The following is a 22,367-nucleotide window of genomic DNA, read 5'->3' on the forward strand; positions in this document are numbered from 1 at the left end:
AAGCGCCCCGCTAGCAGCCGAATAGCGCCTCTAAAATGACGGTAAAGCGCCGCTAAAACTAGCAGCGTTTTACCATCAACGCCTGCCCGCTCCAGTGTGAAAGCAGCCTTAAGTAATACAGAAATTTTTTTTCATTTAAACATTAAACAAAACAAACCTTCAATCAGTTCACTTGTATGTATAATTTAGAAAAAAAAACCTTAAAAAAAAAAAAAAAAACTATCTTAAATAATAAATACACAAAAACAGGTAATCAAAACTTTTGGACGAAAAAAAATGGGCTAACTTTACTGCTTATTTTTTTTTTTTTTCAATTCATTACTGTATTTTTTTTTTTTAAATTGCGTTTGAAAGACCGCTGCGCAAATACCGTGTGACATAAAATATTGCAACAATCACCATTTTATTCCCTAGGGTCTCTGCTAAAAAAATATATATAATGTGTGGGGGTTCTAAGTGATTTTCTAGCAGAAAATACAGGATTTTTACTTGTAAGCAACAAGTGTCAGAAAAGATTTAGTCTTTAAATGGTTAAACTGAGAACTTCTCCACGGAGTTCAGTCTATTGATAAAAAGAACCTGAAAGAGATACAAATGTATCTTCTTATCAGACTTGGCAGGCTGCCCAGAGGAGGGGAGAATCCTCTCCACAGATAACTTAGGGAAACTTGCATTAACTTCTATTACAGAAGTCATTTGCAAGTCACGGCTGAAGTTATAATCGGCCTTTTTTATCAGCACAATCGGCCGATGCCGATTAAGTAAAAAACGCCAAATATCGGCCGATATATCGGCCGGCCGATATATCGGTCGACCTCTAACAAGGGTGCGCAATTTTTAAGCCTTTAAGTTATGTTGGGTATCTATTTACTCGGTGTAGCATCATCTTTCACATTTTACAAAAAAACTGGGGTATATATTGTGTTTTTTGTTTATTCTTTGGTTTCAATTCACTAAAGTGCATTTCATCCAAAACAAATTGCGTTTGCAAAACCGCTGTGCAAATACGTGACATAAGAAATTGCAACGATCGCCATTTTTTAAATTATTAATTAATATATATTAAATTAATATATATGTGTGTGAGTGTGTGTATATATAATACGTATGTGTGTGTGTGTGTATATATGTGTGTGTGTGTATGTATGTGTGTGTGTGTGTGTGTATATATATATATATATATATATATATATATATATATATATATATATATATATATATATATGTGTATATATATATATATATATATATATATATATATATATATATGTATGTATGTATGTGTGTGTGTGTGTGTGTGTGTGTATATGTGTATATATATATATATATATGTATGTGTGTGTGTGTGTGTTGTAAAGCGCTGCGCAAACTGTTGGCGCTATATAAATCCTGTATAATAATAATATGTGTGTAATTTTCTAGCAAAAAATACTGATTTACACTTGTAAACAAAAAGTTCCAGAAAAAGCCTGATCGGCAAGTTGTTTTTCTACCAATTTCCTTTCTAGATCATGGCTTGTATTCTGACAGAGTGCAAGATTGTCTTTTTCTCTTCGGACTGGGCCTTGCTGACGCTTCTGGCCGAGTGTTTCATGATCTACCTCCACCCCATCAAGTGGCAGCACACCTTTGTGCCCATCCTATCCCGACATATGCTGGATTTTATTATGGCGCCAACCTCATTCCTTATGGGCTGTCACCTGGATCACTACAAGGAAGTGCGCATGGTGGGTGTGAAATATTTCAAAGTTGTTTTACTGGATAAGGAAACGTCTTCTTACAAAAGTTGTAGTTTCATGGAATATGCAGTAGTTGGTTTTGTGGCGCAAGTCAAATTTTTGATGCTTTAGGCCCCTGTAACTCCCACGAATCTTAAGATTACACACATTACTTTACAAAATCACATTCATAGGGATGTTTACATTGGTGAAACCAGATGAACAAGTGTGACTGGCAGAGCTGTGTCGCCACATTTTATCGGTATACACCAATCAACACAAAATGATTTTCTCTGCATGACTGGTATAAAATAGACCTTGAGTCATTGGACAGGTAAAGATTGAGACTGTCAACAGATTAGGCTGACTTATTTGATGGTGTAAAGTGTTATAAGCAAATAGGACTGAAAGCCCAACTCCAGAGAAAGTATAAGTCCTCCCTTTCAGTGGGGCTGACCTCGCCCTACAGGGTTTAAATGCTCGTTTAGGGCCTAGGGGACGAGAAAAACAGTTTAAAGCTGAATTCCAGGAATTCAGCTACTTTGTAAAAACTGCAGGCATACCATGAGTTAAAGTGATTGTAAAGTCTCGCTTTAAAAAAAATTAAAAAAAACAACAAACATGTTATACTTACATGCTCTGTTGCAGTGGATTTGCACAGAGCAGCCCGGATCCTCCTCCTCTCGGGTCCCTCTTCGCTGCTCCTGGCCCCTCCCTCCTGACGAGTGCCCCCCATAGACCAGCAGCTTGCTATGGGGGCACCCGAGCCGAGTCAGATCTCCGTGTATCCATTCAGACATGGAACCCCGGCCCGCCCCCTCTCTCCCCTGATTGGCTAACTGACTTTGACAGCCGCAGGGGCCAATGGCGCCACAGCCAATCAGGAGGAGAGTCCCGGACGGCCGAGGGAATCGTGGACATCCCTGGATAGAGAAGGGGTTTAGAGTAAATTGTAGGGGGTGTTGGGGGGCCTGCTACACACACGTTTTTTATCTTAATGCATAGAATGCATAAGAATGCATAAGATAAAAAACCCTTTTGCCTTTACAACTGCTTTAAGTCTAACGAGGTGCTTACCCCCTTGTAGAACTTAAAGAGCTCCGACACTACTCCTATGAATGTTCTCAGTTCCTTCAAGAGCAGAGTCGTGGGAACTGTTATGCTGCCCTCCCCTCTTTCTGCCCATTCACAGAAGCCATTGTATTTTGTGAATGAGTTCACAAGATACAAAGGCTTCTGTGAATGGCAGCAGATGGACATATGCTATGTGTGCCTCTCTTGCCTCTTACAGCTGGAGGTCATAACATTAGAGCTAGCTGGCACTGATTTGTTTGTAAACACAGTCATGTGATCAATGTGATCACTATAATTGGCTCTCATATCGATAAAGTGATTGAGAACCATGCTGATTGCTTGCCTATCACTGTATCTGATGGCACTGTCACAAAGCTAGCATCTGCAGGAGTGGTGGCTGCTAGTTGTGTTGCGGGATGTTTAATAATGTATCCTCAGCATGGGACATCATGCTAAGCAATGTTCTTAAATAGATTGCCTGGCTGAGGTGAAAAGGCAGAGGAAGCCTTGTATTCATTAATATAATACAAGGCTTCATATGATTTGGCTAAAGCCATATCTCCTTTTAAACCCAATTATGTCATCACCGGGTCTCTCATTCTGTGTGCAGTGCAGGCAGATCATGGCAGCGGGGTGCTGTACATAGCTTCCTGAAAACATCACAGTCTCCTCTAAAGAGCACTTAGACCAAATGAAAACAATAGACTGCCTCTTGGGAGGAGTTATGCAAATACAAAAATGATTTGATGGGTGGATATCATTCTGGAGGGGTGGGTGTTCCTAGGCAGATTGCACTTGCATTGCAGACATCCCAAGGTATGTGATGTTGAACTTCCATTATTGAAAGAACTGAAATCCAATGAATGCCAGTTGAGGGCCAGGGACAGTCAGCCTGAAGAGCAAAGGGCAAGATGATGCTGGGTGTCCTCCATCCAGGAAATGAGATGGGATGTGACTTGCTGCAGCTTATAATGCACATTGTGAGAAGCTCACAGTGTGCAGTGAAATCAGAGTAAGCCGTTTCAGTACAGGTGAGGAACCTGTAAAACTGGGCAAGACTGAAGTGGAGGCTGAAGGACAGATTAAAACATGAAATTATGGTTACTATTTCATGTCTTTTTGAAAGTAAAAAAAAAAAAAGTGAATCTTGCCGGGTGACGTGCGGTTTGTTGTATCAGTATTGTCACCCGGGACTGTTACTGATGTTTCCTGTTGTCTTTCCTTTTAGGAAGCTGAAGATTTGGTCTTAATAAACATTGATCATGGGAACATCTCCTTCGTCCTGAACGAAGATGAGGAGGAGATCGATGTCGCAGATATTCCTGTAGAAGCTGCTGAGATGTTCATATGCAGGTACACCATTAAAATGTATAAAACTGTAGATGTACGCACACAAGCTGATCAGGACAGCAAGAAACTGGATCCTTCAGGTGCAAAGCAGACAACGGAGATCACCCAAGCTCCAATATGTAGAAAAACAAAAAAGTCCAATCTGCAGACCTTGTAGATTTATTAAGAGAGTAAAAAAACTCATCAAACTTCAACCGTTTCGGATTCGTCAAGATCCTTCATCAGGTAGACTTGCATGCTTGCCCTACCTGATGAAGGATCCTGACGGACCCAAAACTGTTGTAATCTGATGAGTTTTTTACTCTCATTAAATCTATAGGGTGCTGCAGAATGGATATATATATATATATATATATATATATATATATATATATATATATATATATATATATATATATATATACTGTATTTATTGGCGTATAACACTCACCTTTTCACCATGAAAATCGAGTGCAAATACCATGTGCGTGTTATACACCGATACTTCAATTTTAGCTGCCTCGGAGGGCACAGGGAGGGGGGGCAGGATGAGCGCCATCAGATTACATACAGTGAGAATCCCCTGTTTACTTGGCGGCCTCTGTAATAGGAAGTCCTGTCTCCTGGGCCGCCATTGGACCACTGTTCTGTCTATCATATGAGATTCTCACTGTTTGTAATCTGTCGGCGCTCATTCCGCTCCCCTGCCTGTCCCCTCTAGGCTGCAGATGGGCAGTGATCAGGCTGCACCTATGGCAATGGTGAGGCTGCTGCATTGATGGGAATGGTGAAGCTGCTGCATTGATGTCAATGGTGAGGCTACATTGATGTGGACTGATGAGGCTGCATTGATGGCACTTGTAAGGCTGCAGATGGGAATTGATCAGGCTGCATTGATGGCAATGGTGAGGCTGCAGATGGGCATGGACCCTTATTTTGCTTTAAAGTTCCTTATTTAAAATTTATCTTTTTTCCCTGAAACTTCCCTCTTAAAATGAACGTGCGTGTTATATGCCGATAAATACGGTATATATATAGGAAAAAACAAAGGGACACATTCTCCAATACAAAAATAGTATATTGTATCAATTGCTCTCAAGGCATAAAAAAGGTTACAAATAGCTACTGTAGAGTTGTGAGCATCTCATGCTCTTCCTCAGGCTTCGTGCAATATTCCATTACTAACCACATACTTTTATATGCAACACTACAGGGTGTAGCCTCACAGGTGTATCACACTCAATCAATTACCGTTAATTAATCAGAAGCAGTTTAACCTGCTGATCTACCTCGAACCACCTCTAAAAATAAAAAACCACGTCCTTAATGTATACATATCGTACATCTAGCAATTACATTATCCAAAATAGAGGTCAAATTCGATTATCATATCAATTAAATAAAACAAATAAATCAGCATGTAAAAGATCAAAAAAGGAACAAAAAATAGAAAAAAAAAACCGCATAAATGCACAAACGAATATAATCGCAAAAATGTCCTTTTATGACAGCTAAAATTCTGTTCAGGGTGTATTCCATCTTTCTTGTTCTGTATATATCCATTAAACCTATAAGAAACAAGGCCTGCCTGTTTTGATCTGGGGTCAGGGAGTGGTTAGTGTAGCAGTGGGTGTGACCACCTGTACTTTAGTTCTGAGGCACCTCCCCTGTGTTCCAGGGAGAATGTTCTGGAAGAGGGGCAGGGCCTAGAACTGGAGTGGCAGGCAGCTCATGTGAGGAGCCCTGACCAATCCCCAACTGGAATTGGCAGGGGGCAGGCCTCCCATATAAGCTGAGGTAACAGGCCACTGGGGAGAGTTTTTGGCGGGAGAAGTGGAGAATGGAATACTAGACAGCCGCAGCAGGAGGAGGGGGGGTGCGCCGATCGAGGGAGGAGGCCCAGGAGAGCTGCGAGGGAACTTCACCCTTACACGTTCATGAGTGAAGTCCTCATCTTTACACGATCATTGATGAGGAATTCCTGGAGCAGAGGGGCAGGTGAAGCTGTCGGAACGTAGGGTCCAGTTAAGTTCTCCATCATGGACTCGGGGCAGAGAAAGGTTGGGAAGTGTACCACAGTGAAGGGCTGATGTGGAGACATGCCGGGAAGTCTGGGAGGGAACCTCATCCTTACATGGTCATGGATGAGGGCCTCATCCTTACACGGTCATGGATGAGGGCCTCATCCTTACACGGTCATGGATGAGGGCCTCATCCTTACACGGTCATGGATGAGGGCCTCATCTTTACACGGTCATTGATGAGGAGTCCTGGAACAGAGGAGAGACTGTGGGGAATAGTGTCAAATCGATACGGCCCGAGGGCGCAGGATTTGCAGGTCGGTCTAGCTGGGAACAGTGGTCCACTGTTCAGCACATGTTACTAGGCTTCCGGGGAGAGGTACTGCAGACCTCTGGCCTAGTAGCAGCAACCAATTAGAGTCCGCTTTAGAAACTATTCAGAGTGGGTTCTTTTGCATATAGAAGAGCATGTGACAAGAAATATAATGTGCTACAGTATAAGTTTGTGCAGGAGGGAAGGATTCCTGGGAGCAATAGTCTGCAGGAGTTACGCAGAGCAGGAGCAATAATCTGCATGGTGATGCAAGAAAGAGACTGTAGATGTTATACATGTGCATCATTTCTTCAAGGCTAATACGAAGTTGTAAAAAATAATATTTAAAAATAAAAAGCTAAAATAAAAAAATAAAAAAATTCCGACACCAGTGGCAGGACTACCAGGGTCGCAAAGGTCGCACTTATGACCGGGCCCTGGTGTTCCGCCACTGGGCTTGGAGGGAAGGGTCCTGGGCTCAGAGTGAAGGGGGCCTTTCATGGTTTCTTGCACCCGGACCCCGAAGGTTCTAGTTACGCCTCTGTTAAAAGAAAACCAATTTTTAAAGTACTTTGAAATAATATTTGGCAAATCCTGTATTGAGAATGTTTGTACAGACGTGCATATGAATTTTTGTGCAAATGTTTTGTTTGAAAATCAGCTAGTGTATGGCCTGCTTAACTGTCTCTGTGTTCCACAACAAGCATATGCAAGGATCTAGAGAAAAACTGTTTGTTTCATTAACATCTTACTGCAAAGTTATTTTAGCAAGCGATCAGTAAAAAAACAAACACTTGAACGCTTTAAAAACTTGGAATTTTTAGCTGACCGCGTGCGAGAGGCTTAAGGAAAACAAAGTGTGACGTTGTGTTGTTGTTGTGTAGAGTGGAGAGTCTTCAGCTGCACTATGACCTGGAGCTGTGTCATCGCTCATCACCCAATGACATTGGAGAACTCAGACTTCGGAGGCGGCTCTGGCAGCAGAACCTGAATACAGAGATACAGGAGATTGCTCTGCAGCTTATTGTGGATATATTCCGGTAACTAATGCTCAGTTATCATGACTGTGATGGGAGATGTTTTATTATCCGGGATCTGGAAGTCAATGAATAGGAGAGAATCAGGAGAAATGAGCATCATAGTGTTCTGAAGGGAGGAGAGTACAGAGGGAGGGGGAGAGTAATGGCGTACTGCGGAAGAATGATGGCGTAATACAGAGAGGGGAGTGGGGAGTATGGAGAGGAATGATGGTGTAATACAGAGAGGGGAGTGGGGAGTATGGAGAGGAATGATGGTGTAATACAGAGGGGGGAGTCAGGAGTATGGAGAGGAATGATGGTGTAATACAGAGGGGGGAGTCAGGAGTATAGAGAGGAATGATGGTGTATTACAGAGGGGGGAGTCAGGAGTATGGAGAGGAATGATGGTGTAATACAGAGGGGGGAGTCAGGAGTATAGAGAGGAATGATGGTGTATTACAGAGGGGGGAGTCAGGAGTATGGAGAGGAATGATGGTGTAATACAGAGGGGGGAGTCAGGAGTATGGAGAAGGAATGATGGTGTAATACAGAGAGGGGAGTCAGGAGTATGGAGAAGGAATGATGGTGTAATACAGAGAGGGGAGTCAGGAGTATGGAGAAGGAATGATGGTGTAATACAGAGAAAGGAGTCAGGAGTATGGAGAAGGAATGATGGTGTAATACAGAGATGGGAGTCAGGAGTATGGAGAAGGAATGATGGTGTAATACAGAGAGGGGAGTCAGGAGTATGGAGAGGAATGATGGTGTAGTTTAGAGGGGGGAGTCAAAATGGTACAGAACCAGATTTGTATTATATTGTGGGTTTCATGTACTGATTATATTCAGGGCTGGATATATAGAATATTGCCCAATATTAGAGAACTGTACATGATCCTATCATATTGTATGTAATCTTTGTCCTTCTATCTTCATACATTTGGCAGGGATGTGAAGGCTCACCTGAATTATGAGCACAGAGTGTTTAACAGTGAGGAGTTCCTGAAGACACGGAGTCCCGCAGACCAGCCCTTCTACAAACAGGTGACTGAGGGAAAATGAATGGACCATAAATTGCCCCTACGGCATTCTCACTAGTTGTGTTATCCATTGTGGTGCACTGCAAGTCAGATGTGTTGGTGTACCATGCCATGTAGAATGAATGACACCACTTAGAACCAGTGTATGTAAAGCACATTAACATGCAATGTAAATAAAGTGCATGCTCCTGCAGCGCACTGGTGTGCATGGGCCCTTACACAGCTGATACCATGAAGGTTTACTTGAAATTTCACTTTACAGTGGACACTACTGAGCTGAATACTGAGCATGTTCTTGTATGAATAGTGGGATTTTTCTATAGCATTTTGTGTTTCCTCCTCCTGTAAAGCCAAAAATCTTTTTTCTAACCTTGTAAAGAAAGTGCTATTCACCTAAATCCACTGTCTGGGTCCCTCGCCAGTGAAATATCCTGGTACAGGGGACCAGTAATCCTGTGCTGCAGATGCGCCCATGCCAGCTATTCCCACAGCGGTCCTTTTAGGCCTCTTGACCAACCAATAAAAAGTGTCTACGTCACGTAGGCAGTGGTCTTCGGACACCCAAAGAAGTACCCAACCTCCTGAAAAAAGAGAAAAGAACTGTACGTTCTGTAATTAAATCATTGCAGTGTCATCATCCCGTGATCCGGGTAGTTCCCTTCCCTACCGGGCACTATCACTCCTTTCCTTCCCAGGCCAATTTTCAGCTTTCAGTGCTACACTGTACCCATATGACATTTTTATCATTTTTTTTTTTTTTTTTAGACCGCTAGAGCTTTCTTTTGGTGGTTATTAATCACCACTGGGTTTTTTTTTTTTTGCTAAACAAACAAAAAAAAGACCATACATTTTTGGGGGGAAAAAAGTGTTTCTTCGTTTCGGTTATAAAATTTTGTAAATATGTAATTTTTCTCCTTCACCAATGTGCACTGATGAGGCTGCACTGATTGGCACTGATGGGGCTGCACTGATTGGCACTGGTGGGGCTCCACTGATTGGCACTGGTGGGGCTCCACTGATTGGCACTGGTGGGGCTCCACTGATTGGCACTGGTGGGGCTGCACTGATTGGCACTGGTGGGGCTGCACTGATTGGCACTGGTGGGGCTGCACTGATTGGCACTGGTGGGGCTGCACTGATTGGCACTGGTGGGGCTGAACTGATTGGCACTGGTGGGGCTGAACTGATTGGCACTGGTGGGGCTGCACTGATTGGCACTGGTGGGGCTGCACTGATTGGCACTGGTGGGGCTGCACTGATTAGCACTGGTGGGGCTGCACTGATTGGCACTGGTGGGGCTGCACTGATTGGCACTGGTGGGGCTGCACTGATTGGCACTGGTGGGGCTGCACTGATTGGCACTGGTGGGGCTGCACTGATTGGCACTGGTGGGGCTGAACTGATTGGCACTGGTGGGGCTGCCCGTTGGATTTTTTTAATGCGATTAGTAACAGTAATCATTGTGTTCTGCTGGCTGGGAAGGCTCCCCGCCTACAGGACACAATAGCACTGCAGGAGGCATCCCCCCATCAACACAGTCAGTCGAGTGATTTTCTTTCGCTCCATTCGTGGTGGAAGGAAAGAAAATGGAATCATCTATGGCTTGCCTAATATTTTTTTCTTTTTAAAGCAGAACGGAAGGCAAAAGTTGAACATTGCAAACAGGCAGGCATTGAATGTCTTATAAAACCATAATATGTAGACAGAAATGATGGTCAGCACTGAGGTCCATGTCACAGCAGTGATCAGGTTGCTGGTCACATGATTCCGCTGGGTTTTGCCCAGAGAAGGGAGCGGCACCCATTAGAGAACGTGTCAGGTGACTTTACCAGGGAAAGGCTCCCCGGAGTGACATGACCCCAACACACGTTTACAGCCATTGTTTGCAGACTACAATTGTTGGCACCAAGACAAAGACAAATGTCTAATAAAAATAATTACGGCCATTGTAATCAGAGTTTTACTTTTCCTGATCTGGAAATGAACGGCACATATACAATAGGCAACAACGCTGTTTAATGTGATATTAAAGTCTTCATTATTTATTTATTTTAATTTCTGGAGTTTGCATGTTCTCCCTGTGTGGGTTTCCTCCGGGTACTCCGCTTTCCTCCCACACACCAAAGACATGCTGGGAGGATAATTGTCTCTGCCTTTACACACACATGAACTTTAATGGCATCCCAGTCTTAGTCCGTAGGGTTCAATATTGAGTTGGCCCACCCTTTGCACCTATAACAGCTTCACCTCTTCTGGGAAGGCCGTCCACAAGGTTTAGGAGTGTGTCTATGGGAAGGTTTGGCTTTTTTTTCCAGAAGCGCGTTTGTGGGGTCAGGTACTGATGTTGGACGAGAAGGCCTGGCTGGCAGTCTCCGCTCTAATTCATCCCAAAAGTGTTCTATCGTAAACAAAAAAGGGAATGTGGGACTTTAAATAAGGCAATTGACTTGTGGAGGTAGAGTGGTTGGTAAACATTATTTATTTGTAACAATAATATAAAACGGATAAAAAAAAAGTATTTTCATATATCTGCACATACACATGGCATAAACGTAATAGATACATATATGTCAACTTGGCAGCACATAAGAGATTAGTAAATATTAATAAAGTATAATACAAGGTATTTCCTATTAGCAGGCATTGGTAGCCCATATGCAAAAGAGCTGCTGTAAGATAGATGCACATACACATGAGTGGTTGTTCTATCGGGTTGAGGTCAGGACTCTGTGCAGTCCAGTCAAGTTCTTCCACCCCAAACTCTCTCATCCATGTCTTTATGGACCATTTATATATATATATATATATCTATATATATATATATAGATATATATATCTATATAGATATATATATATAGATTTATATCAAATAAATACATTTAAAAATATAAAATATTGGGGTTTAATGTAAGTTTTTATTATACTATACAGTATAAGGTTAGCATTATTGCTGATGTGTAACAATCGACTTGCGGTGGATAAGGATCAGCTAATCAGCGTTTTTTTGTTTCGTTTTGCAGGTTTTGGAAACATACTTGTTCAACTCATTTCTTAAAGCACGTCTGAACAAGAAAATGGACGCCTTTACTCAGATGGAATTTAACACATCCTCTGAAACTGATGGGTAAGTTATTAAAGCGGATCTTCACTCATTTTTTCAACTTCAGCTCCATGGCTTCTAAATATAGCACTGAGTGCTATATGGACCTTTTTATTTTTTTATTTTTTTTCCTACCTTTCGATAAAAGTCCTGGCCCGTGTTCGTTCCCTGCGGCTGTGGGCGGGGATTTTGCGGGTATTCGCATCATTTCCTCAGATCGCCGCACTGTCTCCTGGGATCTCGTGTCATTCATCCCAGGAGTCAGTGCGGAGACCCACCGTGAAATCTCGCGTGATTTCAACAGACGTGACGTCAACCTGAGCTGTTGACAGCGCTACGATTTCTGTTTACTGCGCATGCGCGAGATCGGGGATAGAACGGGCGGTGCATGCTGGTCGATCAGCAGCACCGTATCCCGGAAGAGGATGCCTGTGGGCTTCAAATGCCCACAGGCAAGATGACAACCAGCAAAAGGATAATATATAACTTTTTTTTTACTGAGAAAACAGAGAGCAGTAGGCTGGAAAAACGGAACGAGTAAGTTAGATATTTTATTATATCAAACATTGTCATTGTGCAAAAAAAAAAAAAAAAAATGTAATGACAGTGAAACACCGCTTTAAAGCCAACATCGGGCCAAAACCATTTTTTGGATCGTGTACAGGAGAAATGTAATTTTTACTTTCAGTTACTGTCCAGCTAAAGGCATCTAACAAAACAATGATACAGTTGGCTGAATTTACAAAGCCCTTATGGGGAGACTCTTTCAGGCCCTGAAGCGCGGTTGGTTTATGGCATCCCAATCATGATTTAACTATTTTAGACTATGGGGTTCGTTTACTAATGTGCAGTTTGCAAATGCTGTTGCTCCAGAGCTTAGTAAGGGCTGATTTACACCTATGCAATTTTTAGTGCTTTTTTTGCTTTTTGCAGATCTGCACTACAGAATGTCTTCTATAGAAAACCATGTTAAATCGAATGTAGTGCAAATCTACAAAATACAAAAAGCACTAAAAATGCCATAGGTGTGAATCAGGCCTAAAGGAGGGGAAGCTCTGCTGACTTCAATCATCTAATCATGCACAAGCAAAAAATTCAGTTTTTCCTTCTATGTGATTGGGTATTCTTGTCAAAGCAAAGATTCATCTTATTTACTAAGCTCTGGCGCAACTGCAGTTGCACTTAGTAAATCAAGCCCTATGAATATTTATTTGTTTCACCCATTTGCTCTCCTAAACTTCAGGTTTTTATTGTTGTTTGTGTCCTTATTACCTTTTGTTCCTTTGACCCCCCTCTCACCTGAGCAGGAAGTCAGGAGAAAAGGGTCGTATCACACCAATAATCGCAGAGTCCAAAGAAGTTTGTTAAAGGATAAGTTCACCTTTGGAACATGTTAAATGTTTCACCTGTTTTTAGGGTGCATTTTAGGGAACATTTAACATGTTTCAGTATCTGCATGCCTTTCCCCACCCTCCCGATCCCCCTGATCTCCATCTCCTGATCTCCATCTCCTGATCTCCATCTCCCTGATCCCCCCCCCCTCCCGATTCCCCTGATCCCCCCCCCCCCCCGATTCCCCTGATCCCCATCTCCTGATCCCCCTGATTCCCCCCCCCCTCGAACCCCCTGATTCTCCCATCTCCTGATCCCCATCTCCCGATCCCCCTGATCCCCATCTCCCGATCCCCATCTCCCGATCCCCCTGATCTCCATCTCCTGATCCCCATCCCCCTGATCCCCCCCTCCCAATCCCCCTGATCCCCATCTCCCGATCCCCCTGATCCCCATCTCCCGATCCCCCTGATCTCCATCCCCCCCTCCCGATCCCCCTGATCCCCATCTCCTGATCCCCCTGATTTTCCCCCCCCGATCCCCCTGATTCCCCCCCCCCCCGATCCCCCTGATTCTCCCATCTCCTGATCCCGATCCCCCTGATTCTCCCCCTCATCCCCCCTCCCGATCCCCCTGATCCCAATTCCCCTGATCCCCATCTCCTGATCCCCCTGATTCCCCCCCCTGATCCCCCCTCCCAGTTACAGTGGGTGAGGGACCTTCTCCCCACATTCGCTGTCAGAATTTGAAAACGGTGTGACCATGTGGGGTTTCCGCCCACACAACTGCATTATTCCAGTCCAAAGAAGTTTGTTAAAGGATAAGTTCACCTTTGGAACATGGTAAATGTTTCACCTGTTTTTAGGGTGGAACATTTAACATGTTTCAGTATCTGCATGCCTTTCCCCATCTCCTGATCCCCCATCTCCTGATCCCCCATCTCCTGATCCCCCTGATCCCCATCTCCTGATCCCCCTGATTCTCCCCCTGATCCCAATTCCCCTGATCCCCATCCCGATCCCCCTGATTACCCCCCCGATCCCCCCTTCCAGGTACAGTGGGTGAGGGACCTTCTCCCCACATTCGCTGTCAGAATTTGAAAACGGTGTGACCATGTGGAGTTTCTGCCCACACGACTGCATTATTCATTCACCGTTTCCTGTGAATTAATACCTACAAGTATCACCAGCTGTTGTGACTGACGACTTGTAGTTATTGATGAACTACGAGGCAGCTGGTGAGTGTCCTCATAGTCCATGGCTCTCGGGTAACTACCGCCTCTACGATATGCAGGCAGACAACTTTCCTGTCATCTCCTGATCGCGGGTGCAATGCTCTGCAGGCTCCTTAGAAGAAAAAAAAATAATTGCATATTTTTTTTCTCATGCAAAAAATGTGCATTTATTTATTTTATGTCCCAAAAGGTGAACTTGGCCTTTAAGTCATGAATGGGATGACACATGGTATTACAGCCAATGTTTTTCAGAGGTTACCAGTCCCCCTCCATCAGGGCTATGTAAATGGAGCCTGTAATATTATTTTTTTAGATGTCTTTGCATACATGGTAACTTTGGGGACTGTTCAGTTTGGGCACTTATTGGTTTGTCCCAATTTCCTGTTACCCAACAGCCTTGTCTTTATGTAAACATAAAGAAAAATATAAATGAAGGCATGAAAATAAAAACGAAAGAAATCATCTACTGAATACTACCATTGCTTATATTAACCACACACAGTTACTAGAATAAAGTGTTATTTGTTGTTATTAGCCCTTTAAATGGTTATATGCTGCTACCAGTAGTCCTGTTTGTCAGTGCAGTGTCTTTTCTCAAAGGTTACCGTGACTTCTGAGGCTGTTTCCCCCAACACATTAAATCTTTTATCAGTTGACTGATATATGTAGAGTTTGAGCGCTAATGGTTTGGCCTGTTTAGAACTCTGCTAGATGCCTCTTGTAGCTGTGAAAACTCAGAGTACTGATTGATAGAACTCAGACACAGAGGCATAAGTGTGCCCACAGGTTGTGCCAGCTGTGCCTGGGCACACCCTAATCACCCTGTGCGGCACAGATTCCCCCTACTACCGACACCATCAATTGCTCTACTGACACCGTCCATGTTTTATTACATTTTAAAAGGTTTGTTTATGTGGGTGTATGTATGTATGTGTATAATAAATATATATATATATATATATATATATATATATATATATATATATATATATATATATATATATATATATATATATATATATATATATATATATATATATATATATATATATTATGTGTGTGTGTAGATAGATAGATAGATAGATAGATATATGTGTGTGTGTGTGTATCTATCTATCTATCTATATACACATATATATCTATACATATATATATTATGCACCGATAACATTTTTTTTACGAGTACCAATACTTTTTTTTTTTTAGTACTCGCCGATACCAATTACCGATACCTATTTGGAATAAATAGATTTTTTTTTTAATTGTGCGCTTTTTCAATGTGAAATGTGTAAATATATGTTTAAAAATATTCACTAACAAAGCAAACCAAAAAAAAAAGCTTTAATTGTTTATCGTTTATAAAATAGACGTGACCAAAAAAAGCAGGAAAATAATTAAATGGAGGAGAATAGGGAGTTAATTAAGGCTGATTAGAGTAAATGAAGGGTTATTAAGGGGTTAAACAGAGGAACATTTGTTCATCCCTTTGATCTGCAGATGAAGAAACAGATTCAAAAAGAAACAATGTTTCTTTTTATTTTAGTCTTTCAGGGGCTGAGCAGGCTGCTTTTTTTTTTTTTTTTGACAGCTCCAATTATCGGACCTCTTTAACACTTCAGCTGTCGAAAGGGGAGACCCCACTGACAGCTCAAAGAACTGAGCCTGAAAGTATCGGTTTCAGGTATCATTTGCACGAGTACCGATACTTGTGCAAATACTCGGTATCGATACCAATACTAGTATCCGTGCAACCCTAATAAAAAAAAAATAAAATATATATATATATATATATATATATATATATATATGCGCCAGATTTTGGACTCTCCAATTTTAGTGAAACAACCCCTGTGTGCATATGTGTGCACACCCCTATGCTTACACACACACACACACACACACACACACACACATATATATATTATGCATTATTTTTATATATATAATGAATAATATATATATATATATATAGATATATATCTATCTATATATATATATATATATATATATATATATATATATATATATATATATATATATATATAGATAGATAGATAGATAGATAGATAGATAGATATATATCTATATATATATATATATAGATAGATAGATATATATATATATATATATATATATATATATATATATATATATATATATATATATATATATATATATATTATTCATTATATATATATAAAAATAATGCATAATATATATATGTGTGTGTGTGTGTGTGTGTGTGTGTAAGCATAGGGGTGCGCACACATATGCACACAGGGGTTGTTTCACTAAAATTGGAGAGTCCAAAATCTGGCGCAGCTGTGCACGGAAACCAATCGGCTTCCAGGTTTTATTGTCAAAGCTTAATTGCACAAGCTGAAGTTAGAAGCCGATTGGCTCCCATGCACAGCTGCACCAGATTTTGCGCTCTCCGGTTTTAGTAAATCTCCCCTTCTATGACAATTGGCAGACAATTTTGGTAAAAAGCAGGAGTAGTTATGGCGCTGCCCTTGTGGGGTTAGAAACATTTTTTTTTCTATTAGTGGACAATTCCACTATATATTACCTGGTGTACATAACTCCTATAGATCTAGAGTATCAGACAATTTTGCACTATTTGTATTAGTGATTTAGTTACTGTGTTGGTAAAGTTGAAGTCCACCAGGTGAAGTCCACCTTTCGCACCATTTTCAATGTATACCCACATTAAGGGTGTAACCTGAAGCATGGTTGCAGACCCCATCCCTGTTCCTTCTTTACCTGAAACACAAGGTGCATCTTCCTTTAAAATCCTGTTATTTTCTTAATGTTGGGTAAATCTGCGTGGCTTCGCCTGCACAGCGCCAGCATTAAAGTCTGTCAGGAATTAATGAAATTTACTACAAGTTCTAGTAACTCCTAGGACTCAGCAGCGGGGTGGTGTCATCACTGCAGTTGTAGTTGCAGCTGCACTTCCTTCAGCCCCATAACATTAAGGTCCATTCTCTTTACTGACCCGGGAATGGAGGTAAACGCTGCAAGAGCCTGTGCATCGCACCCAAGGTGCACTGATCGAGGGAGCAATGCTCTGCAGGCTTCAGTGCAAAAAAAGTAGTAAATGCACATCGATCGTATGATCAGTGTTGCATTATTTACTACTTTTTTTTTCGACAAGGTAAAGGTGGATGGGGGATCTGTTTGTGCGCACCTAACAAACATGGAACCCTCAGTTTTCAAATTGTTTGCATGAGAAAAAAAAACTGTTAATATAAATGTTGTGGACCTGCAGCTGTGGAAGGACTAAAAGTCCCAGCGTTCTGCGTCCTTAGTGATGCAGTGGAGTAGATGATTTGATCGTAAGCTGTAACCCTCCAGGACCAAGTCTGTGCATGCCAAAAAAAAAAAAAAAAGCTGTAGGCTTAGGAGACTTGTGAGGTTAATAGGTCATCCCACCAGCACTAGGACAGCTTGACTGCACCTGCTAGACTAGAATACGTGATCGTAGTGCCCCCTTGTGGAGAGAAGCTTGTAACGCACTTCTTGTGTTTGCAGAAGGTCCAGTATACTTGAAAGCCAGCGACGGAGAGCCACCGAGAAGTTAAAACGCTTTCGCCCCGAGCACATGTTCAGCAAGAAGCTGGTCATCAGTATGCCAAACCTGCAGGATGTCAGTGTGGCCGAACTTCCACAGAGACCGCAATCTCTGAGGAGACCGCAGCCGCAGAATGGTAAGGATAGAGGATGATTGTAAACCAATGATCAGGTCAAAACACCTAAACATGGGATATTTCTGGGTGACGGGAAGCATTAGGCGTTGTACAACCTCAATTCCAAAAAAAACATTAGACGCTGTGTAATATCTACGTACAAACAGAATGCAATGATTTGCAAATCTCATAAACCCATATTTTATTCACAATAGAACATAGAAAACATATCACATGTTTAAACTGAGAAAATGAACCACTTTAAAGTGGAGTTCCACCGTTTTTTTTGTTTATTAAAAGTCAGCAGCTACAAAAAGTGTAGCTGCTGACCTGTAATAAACCAACACTTACCTGTCCACGGTCCAGCGATGCGGGCGCCCGAAGCCTCGCTCCTCTCCCCCTCATCTCCGCTGCGCCATCATAGCAACTGTGGGCACCCGGCCGTGACAGCTTACGGCTTCACGGCCGGGCGCGCACTGCGCATGTGTGAGTCACGCTGTGCTCTGCTATTGGCCAGGCGACATGTCCCAGAAGATTACAGGCAGGGAGGGGCTGCCTAGGGCGAGAGGAGGAGTCGCCTAGGCGGCCAAGAAGAGGAAGGAGGAAGTGGGACAGGAAGTTCCACTAAAAAGAAGGTACCCACCCCCCCCAAAAAAAAAAAATTACATGCCAAATGTAAGTGGGCGAGGAGTGCTTTAAAGCGGAAGTTCCACGTTTTGGGTGGAGCTCCACTTTAAGAAAAAACTAACAACACTGCCATTAGTCAGTGCAGATCACAAGAAAAATGCACAGACCAATTAGAGTGTCTCTTTGCCTTGTGATTGCTGCCATAGCCAATCACAGCAGTCACAAATGTAAATACTGCTTTGTACCGGTATAATAACCCCTTCATCTCCCTTAGTCTGCACATTCTTCCCCCCCCCCTATATCCTGCATACCGTGCGCTGTATCTGGTGCACCATTTCCAAGTTACATGTTTTAACCCCCTCAGTACCAGCAAGTTTCTTCATTTCACAAAATATTGTGACAAAAAATGAGATCACCATGGGGCGTCCTTTTTCCCGAATGTAATCATTGGGGGGGGTTCATACTCTCCTGGCATTTTTATTCTATATGAATTAATGGAAAATAAGGATAACTGGTTGATTTTCATAATTTTATATGGTCTTTTTTACTTTAGTAGTAATAGATCACAAAAAGCCCAGTGTCAGTACACACACAGAGCGGGGCTCGGGAGCGTGTCGGTAGACACACAGAGCGGGGCGCGGGAGAGTGTCAGTAGACACACAGAGCGGGGCGCGGGAGCGTGTCGGTAGACACACAGAGCGGGGCTCGGGAGCGTGCCAGTAGACACGCAGAGCGGGGCTCGGGAGCGTGCCAGTAGATGCACAGAGCGGGGCGCGGGAGCGTGTCAGTAGACACACAGAGCGGGGCGCAGGAGAGTGTCAGTAGACACACAGAGCGGGGCGCGGGAACGTGTCGGCATTCACACAGAGCGGGGCGCGGGAGCGTGTCGGCAGACACACAGAGCGGGGCTCGGGAGCCTGTCGGTAGACACACAGAGCGGGACTCGGGAGCGTGTCGGTAGACACACAGAGCGGGACTCGGGAGCGTGTCGGTAGACACACAGAGCGGGGCTCGGGAGCGTGTCGGTAGACACACAGAGCGGGGCGCGGGAGAGTGTCAGTAGACACACAGAGCGGGGCGTGGGAGAGTGTCAGTAGACACACAGAGCGGGGCGCGGGAGAGTGTCAGTAGACACACAGAGCGGGGCGCGGGAGAGTGTCAGTAGACACACAGAGCGGGGCGCGGGAACGTGTCGGCATTCACACAGTGCGGGGCGCGGAAGCGTGTCGGCAGACACACAGAGCGGGGCTCGGGAGCGTGTCAGTAGACACACAGAGCGGGACTCGGGAGCCTGTCGGTAGACACACAGAGCGGGGCTCGGGAGCCTGTCGGTAGACACACAGAGCGGGACTCGGGAGCCTGTCGGTAGACACACAGAGCGGGACTCGGGAGCCTGTCGGTAGACACACAGAGCGGGGCTCGGGAGCGTGTCGGTAGACACACAGAGCGGGGCTCGGGAGCGTGCCAGTAGACACGCAGAGCGGGGCTCGGGAGCGTGCCAGTAGATGCACAGAGCGGGGCGCGGGAGCGTGTCAGTAGACACACAGAGCGGGGCGCAGGAGAGTGTCAGTAGACACACAGAGCGGGGCGCGGGAACGTGTCGGCATTCACACAGAGCGGGGCGCGGGAGCGTGTCGGCAGACACACAGAGCGGGGCTCGGGAGCCTGTCGGTAGACACACAGAGCGGGGCTCGGGAGCCTGTCGGTAGACACACAGAGCGGGACTCGGGAGCGTGTCGGTAGACACACAGAGCGGGGCTCGGGAGCGTGTCGGTAGACACACAGAGCGGGGCTCGGGAGCGTGTCGGTAGACACACAGAGCGGGGCTCGGGAGCGTGTCGGTAGACACACAGAGCGGGGCTCGGGAGCGTGTCGGTAGACACACAGAGCGGGGCTCGGGAGCGTGTCGGTAGACACAGAGCGGGGCTCGGGAGCGTGTCGGTAGACACAGAGCGGGGCTCGGGAGCGTGTCGGTAGACGCACAGAGCGGGGCTCGGGAGCGTGTCGGTAGACGCACAGAGCGGGGCTCGGGAGCGTGTCGGTAGACGCACAGAGCGGGGCTCGGGAGCGTGTCGGTAGACGCACAGAGCGGGGCTCGGGAGCGTGTCGGTAGACGCACAGAGCAGGGCTCGAGAGCGTGTCAGACACACAGAGCGGGGCTCGGGAGCATGTCAGTGGACACACAGTAGACACACAGAATGGGGCTCGGGAGCGCGTCGTTAGACACACAGAACGGGGCTCGGGAGAGTGTCAATTAACACACAGAGCGGGGCGCGGGAGCGTGTTAATGGACACACAGAAGGGAGCGCGGGAGCGTGTGAATGGACACACGGGGGGGGGCTCGGGAGCGTGTCAATGGACACACAGAGCGGAATTCGGGTGCGAACACGATTGAATGCCCCCATAGCAAGCAGGTTGTTATGGGGGCACTCAGCAGGGGGGAGAAGCCCAAAGCGCTAGCAGGGGACACGAGAAGAGGAGGATTGGGGCTGATCTGTGTAAAACCATTACACAGAGTAGGTAAGTATAACATGATTATTATTACACAAAAAAAAAATCCTTTAGTATCACTTAAACATCTCATTATACCTATATGTTATTTTGTCATTTATTAGTAGAGTGTGTTGCTCTATGAAGGTTACTGTACATTGCACTAAGAATTTCCCTTTATTGTACAGGGTTCAGGCCGACCGGAAAACCCTTTTACACCTTCAAGCTACCTCTGGTCCATTACCCTCTGATGCGACAATGCGTTCAAACGTATTATACGGACCTGAACAACTTCCTCAGTAAGGAGATCACTTGTCTTCCTCCGGAGAACTCTGCTCTCCTAGCCCGATACTTCTACCTCCGGGGTCTGGTCTTCCTCATGCAGGGAAAACTCCTCAGCGCTCTGTCCGACTTCCAGAACTTGTACAAGACCGACCTGCGCATCTTCCCCACCGAACTGGTAAGAAAAGTCATCCTGTCCCTGCCGGCGTCTGAGCGCCAACAAGCCGAGAACCGGCAAGAGCTGAAGAGGCTGATCAGCCAGGTGCTGGATAAGGAGAGGGACGTCCCCAGGGCCGACGACCACGTCAAGAAGTTTGAGCTTCCCAGGACCCACCTGCATCTGGAGGACTTTGTACGCCGGATCCAAGAGTCCGGGATTGTGAAGGACATTGACACCATACACCGCTTGTTTGACGCTCTAACTGTCGGTAAGGGGCAGAGCAGCCGTCTTCCCAGCATTCCCAAAGCTGAAATTTATTCTGCTTACATTTTTCATTCCTTGGTTCCTCCCTCCAATAACATGTTAATTCCATTTTTAATAATCCTTTCCATTTTTATTGCATTCCTTATTTTTGATCCAATGATGTCTTCACTGGGCCTCAGTGCTCCTCTATAGTATGCAGACAAATCACGGCTGGTGTGAGGGGCCAACAGGGAAGACATCTCAGTCTTGATGTAAGCAGTGGGCTGGCTCCTGGGTGGAGTTATATACAACTGTGCAAGACTGAAGGGAAGGCCGGAGGTCATCTGTAAAGTCTATGTCAGGGATATGCAATTAGCGGACCTCCAGCTGTTGTAAAACTACAAGTCCCATCATGCCTCTGCCTCTGGGTGTCATGCTTGTGGCTGTCAGAGACTTGCTATGCCTCATGGGACTTGTAGTTCTGCAACAGCTGGAGGTCCGCTATGTGCATATCCCTGCTCTATGTAAACCCAAAACCTTTTTTTTTTTTTTTTTGGATTAGAACCACTGTCAAGTTTTTATTGCTACATTGCCCCTTCTTGGGAGGTTCATCCTCATTTGTCCTGAATTTTGAGATGTCAGCAAAACGGGAATAGAGGGGAAATCTTCCAATGAGGACACTAGTTCTGTTGAAAAAAC

The 22,367-nt window shown here is 44.4% G+C and overlaps 1 protein-coding gene across 1 annotated transcript in view; it reads left to right on the forward strand.

Annotated features, from left to right (window-relative positions):
• DENND3 (DENN domain containing 3) overlaps positions 1-22,367 on the forward strand; it is a 129,814-nt gene that overhangs the window by 77,991 nt on the left and 29,456 nt on the right. The window contains exons 7-13 of the mRNA XM_073632302.1: positions 1,509-1,727; positions 4,021-4,145; positions 7,340-7,495; positions 8,419-8,515; positions 11,532-11,635; positions 17,712-17,887; positions 21,172-21,693. Coding sequence (XP_073488403.1) covers positions 1,509-1,727; positions 4,021-4,145; positions 7,340-7,495; positions 8,419-8,515; positions 11,532-11,635; positions 17,712-17,887; positions 21,172-21,693 — 1,399 coding nt within the window. The remainder of the gene's footprint in view (positions 1-1,508; positions 1,728-4,020; positions 4,146-7,339; positions 7,496-8,418; positions 8,516-11,531; positions 11,636-17,711; positions 17,888-21,171; positions 21,694-22,367) is intronic.

The sequence above is a fragment of the Aquarana catesbeiana genome, linkage group LG05 (genome assembly GCF_042186555.1).
Source record: "Aquarana catesbeiana isolate 2022-GZ linkage group LG05, ASM4218655v1, whole genome shotgun sequence".
Classification (NCBI taxonomy): Eukaryota; Metazoa; Chordata; class Amphibia; order Anura; family Ranidae; genus Aquarana; species Aquarana catesbeiana.